The sequence below is a fragment of the Microtus ochrogaster genome, unplaced genomic scaffold, assembly GCF_000317375.1.
Source record: "Microtus ochrogaster isolate Prairie Vole_2 unplaced genomic scaffold, MicOch1.0 UNK37, whole genome shotgun sequence".
In the NCBI taxonomy this organism is placed as follows: domain Eukaryota; kingdom Metazoa; phylum Chordata; class Mammalia; order Rodentia; family Cricetidae; genus Microtus; species Microtus ochrogaster.
Window position 1 is genome coordinate 1525636 of NW_004949135.1, and position 2890 is coordinate 1528525.

General features: G+C 37.0%; 1 protein-coding gene across 3 annotated transcripts in view; it reads left to right on the top strand.

Moving 5' to 3' along the window:
• The window catches only part of Hace1 (HECT domain and ankyrin repeat containing E3 ubiquitin protein ligase 1), a 102491-nt gene that overhangs the window by 47495 nt on the left and 52106 nt on the right, over positions 1 to 2890 (top strand). For all 3 annotated transcript variants that reach the window (XM_005368627.2, XM_026789985.1, XM_026789986.1), the window contains 3 exons: positions 403 to 499; positions 647 to 748; positions 1679 to 1785. In XM_005368627.2, the coding sequence (XP_005368684.1) occupies positions 403 to 499; positions 647 to 748; positions 1679 to 1785 (306 nt within the window). The remainder of the gene's footprint in view (positions 1 to 402; positions 500 to 646; positions 749 to 1678; positions 1786 to 2890) is intronic.

The following is a 2890-nucleotide window of genomic DNA, read 5'->3' on the forward strand; positions in this document are numbered from 1 at the left end:
AGTGCTGGGATTAAAGGCGTGCGCCACCAGTGCCCTGCTCCTAGATATTATTCTTATGTTAGTTCTGGTCATTTGGTGCACATAGCAAGGAAGGTAGTTACTATTGCCATAAGTTATCAACAGAATGATTAAACCTATTATAATTGTTTTTTTTTTGTGGCACTAGATTTATAGCAGGACAGTATGAATGTTTAATTCAAATTGGTTATAAATTATTTTTTTAACTGTACCATTCATTTGAAATACAATGAGCTTGTTTTAGATTTGTTCCCATTTCTGGAAAATCTGTGTAGTCTTTATTGCTGTGAAGTGATGTGCCTCTAGAGGATACTAGGGATCTAATTTATGGAGAAAAGTTAGATTAAAAACTTAGATTTTTAATTTGGTTCTATTTCTATACAGTCATGGTCAGAGAGATACTGCACAGATTCTTCTGTTACGAGGAGCCAAATACTTACCAGATAAAAATGGAGTAACCCCTCTAGATTTATGTGTACAGGTATGTTTTTAATATATTATCCTGAGACCATTTATCATAGAAATTATAAATTATTAAATTATGTTTTACATAAATGAGAGTACAAATGTTTATTATTTAAAAGTCTCTTTGTTTTTAAACCTGAATAATCATTACTCTTGTTTTTAGGGTGGATATGGAGAGACTTGTGAAGTATTAATTCAGTATCACCCGAGGCTTTTCCAGACTATTGTTCAAATGACACAGAATGAAGACCTTCGGGAAAACATGGTAGCATAAGCTTGCTAATAGGTTGTAAATGAATAATAATAATTCTGTTGTCATGATTGTTTTAGTAATTTGAGTTTGTTGTACATTATGAAGCTATCAATTATAGTTAGCCCTTGGTATATGGGGATTCTGCAGCCCCAAATCAACCAATTGTTGATTAAAAATACTACAATTAAACATGGACACACCTTTTGTCATTATTCCTTAAAGAATATAGTAAACTATTTACATAGCACTTATATTTTATTAGGCAGGATAAGTTATGTGAAGCTGATTTTAAGTTTATAAGAGAATATGCATTGAATAGATTCACTTGCTCTGTCTTCTTACATAGAGTCCTTGAGCATCTACAGGTTTTGGGTACTAGGGACAAATTGGAATTGGTTACCAGGAATATTGTCGTGTAACTGTATATAATACTTGTCTGATATTTGCCCCTCTGAATCATCTGGCTGTCTCTTTGGTCTCTTCCTCATGGATAGAGGAAAGAAATGTAGTGTCTGGTGACCACTGTTCACTGAGCTCCTTTTCCTGTTGTTTTGTGGTCCCAGGGCGTGAACCCAGGGCCCAACTTCATTGTCCTGCTGAGCTCCATCCCCAGCCCCAAGCTCAGTATTTTCAGTAGGAATAGTCTTAGAAAAGTTGGAGAGTTGGAAACCTTCGTAAACATTAGAAGTTTAGAATTAAATTTCCACATACATACTTTATTTCCTATGTGTATGTATCTCTTTACCTGGATAATTTTGAAGATATTGTCATCTTTTTCTATATTGACTCTTAAGTTTATGTAAAGCAAAATAACTGTAAAGTTCTTGGCTTTAGTTAGCTGGCTTCAAGGCATTTATAAAACTAATGTGTGTACATTTTAATAGAATTTAATGGATCACTTACTGTGTAATCACTTTTTTTTTTAAATTGATATAAAACCAGTTACGGCAAGTTCTGGAGCATTTGTCTCAGCAGAGTGAAAACCAGTACCTAAAGATTCTGACAAGCCTTGCTGAAGTGGCTACAACAAATGGCCATAAACTGCTTAGGTGAGCATTTCCGTAAATCAGTACTTAGAAGTGTCTGTCTGTTTCATCTCCTGAATAATTAGATACTGTCTGTCATTGGTGAGGTGTTAAAAATTTTTGCTGACTTACTGTATTAGTTTACTTTTCTAAACTATGATAAAACATCATGTCTTTGGCAACTCAGAGAAGGGCTTATTTGGCTTAAGGTTACAGAGTTCATCAAGGCAGGAAAGCATGGCAGCCAGCAGCAGATGAGGGCTCACTTCTTGACTGGAAAGCAGGAAGCAGAGGGCAGGCTCTAAATGGTGCACACTCTTAGACTCTCAGATCCCCCTCCAGGGCAGTAACATAACCTCCTCCAACAAGACCACACCTCCTGAGCTTCTCCGAATGCCTCCAATGTCAGACCAAGCATTCCAACAGAGACTAGGGGGACACCTCATTCATACCACACACATTGACTGGTTTTTGTTTTGTTTAAAAAGGCTGCCTAACTATTCAGCCCTTAGTAGTCAAGAGACTTTTTAAAGAAACCTAGAGCATGTTAATGTGAATTTTGGCATATGTGTATGGAATTTAATCCATATTTTGGGTGTGGTCATACTTCCTTTTGGTCCAGGCAGTTGGGAGCTGGAAATTGGAGGACCAGGAATTCAAGGTAATCCTCAGCTACATAGTTTGTGACCAGTTTGGGCTACATGAGAAAATAGTTCAGGAAAGTGAATCTCTGACTTATAAAATTAGGTACATCCACTGTTTAACCTTTCAGTATTCCTTCATGATTCATTATCAAGTTTTTTTTTCCCCTGTGCTTTTCTTCTCCCTAGTTCAGGTCTTTATTCTTCTTAGAAGATAATATGGTTTTAATAACTCATTGCTTATTGGGAGCTATGAGTATCACCCTCACCACTCTCTCAGGGTTCAGAATTGGACTTCTACGACAAGCAAAAACTGGCTTGGGAACAGGGTCTGAGGGGTAGAACAAACTGACTGACTTAGGCACGTTTTGCCTGCAAGTTTCTAGGGGGAGATAAAAGAAGGGAAAAGAAGAAGCATAAGGGTAAGGGCAAAGCATCATAAGGCAGAAGGGCAAGGCATCAGGCATAAGGGTAAAAAGGGCAAAGCA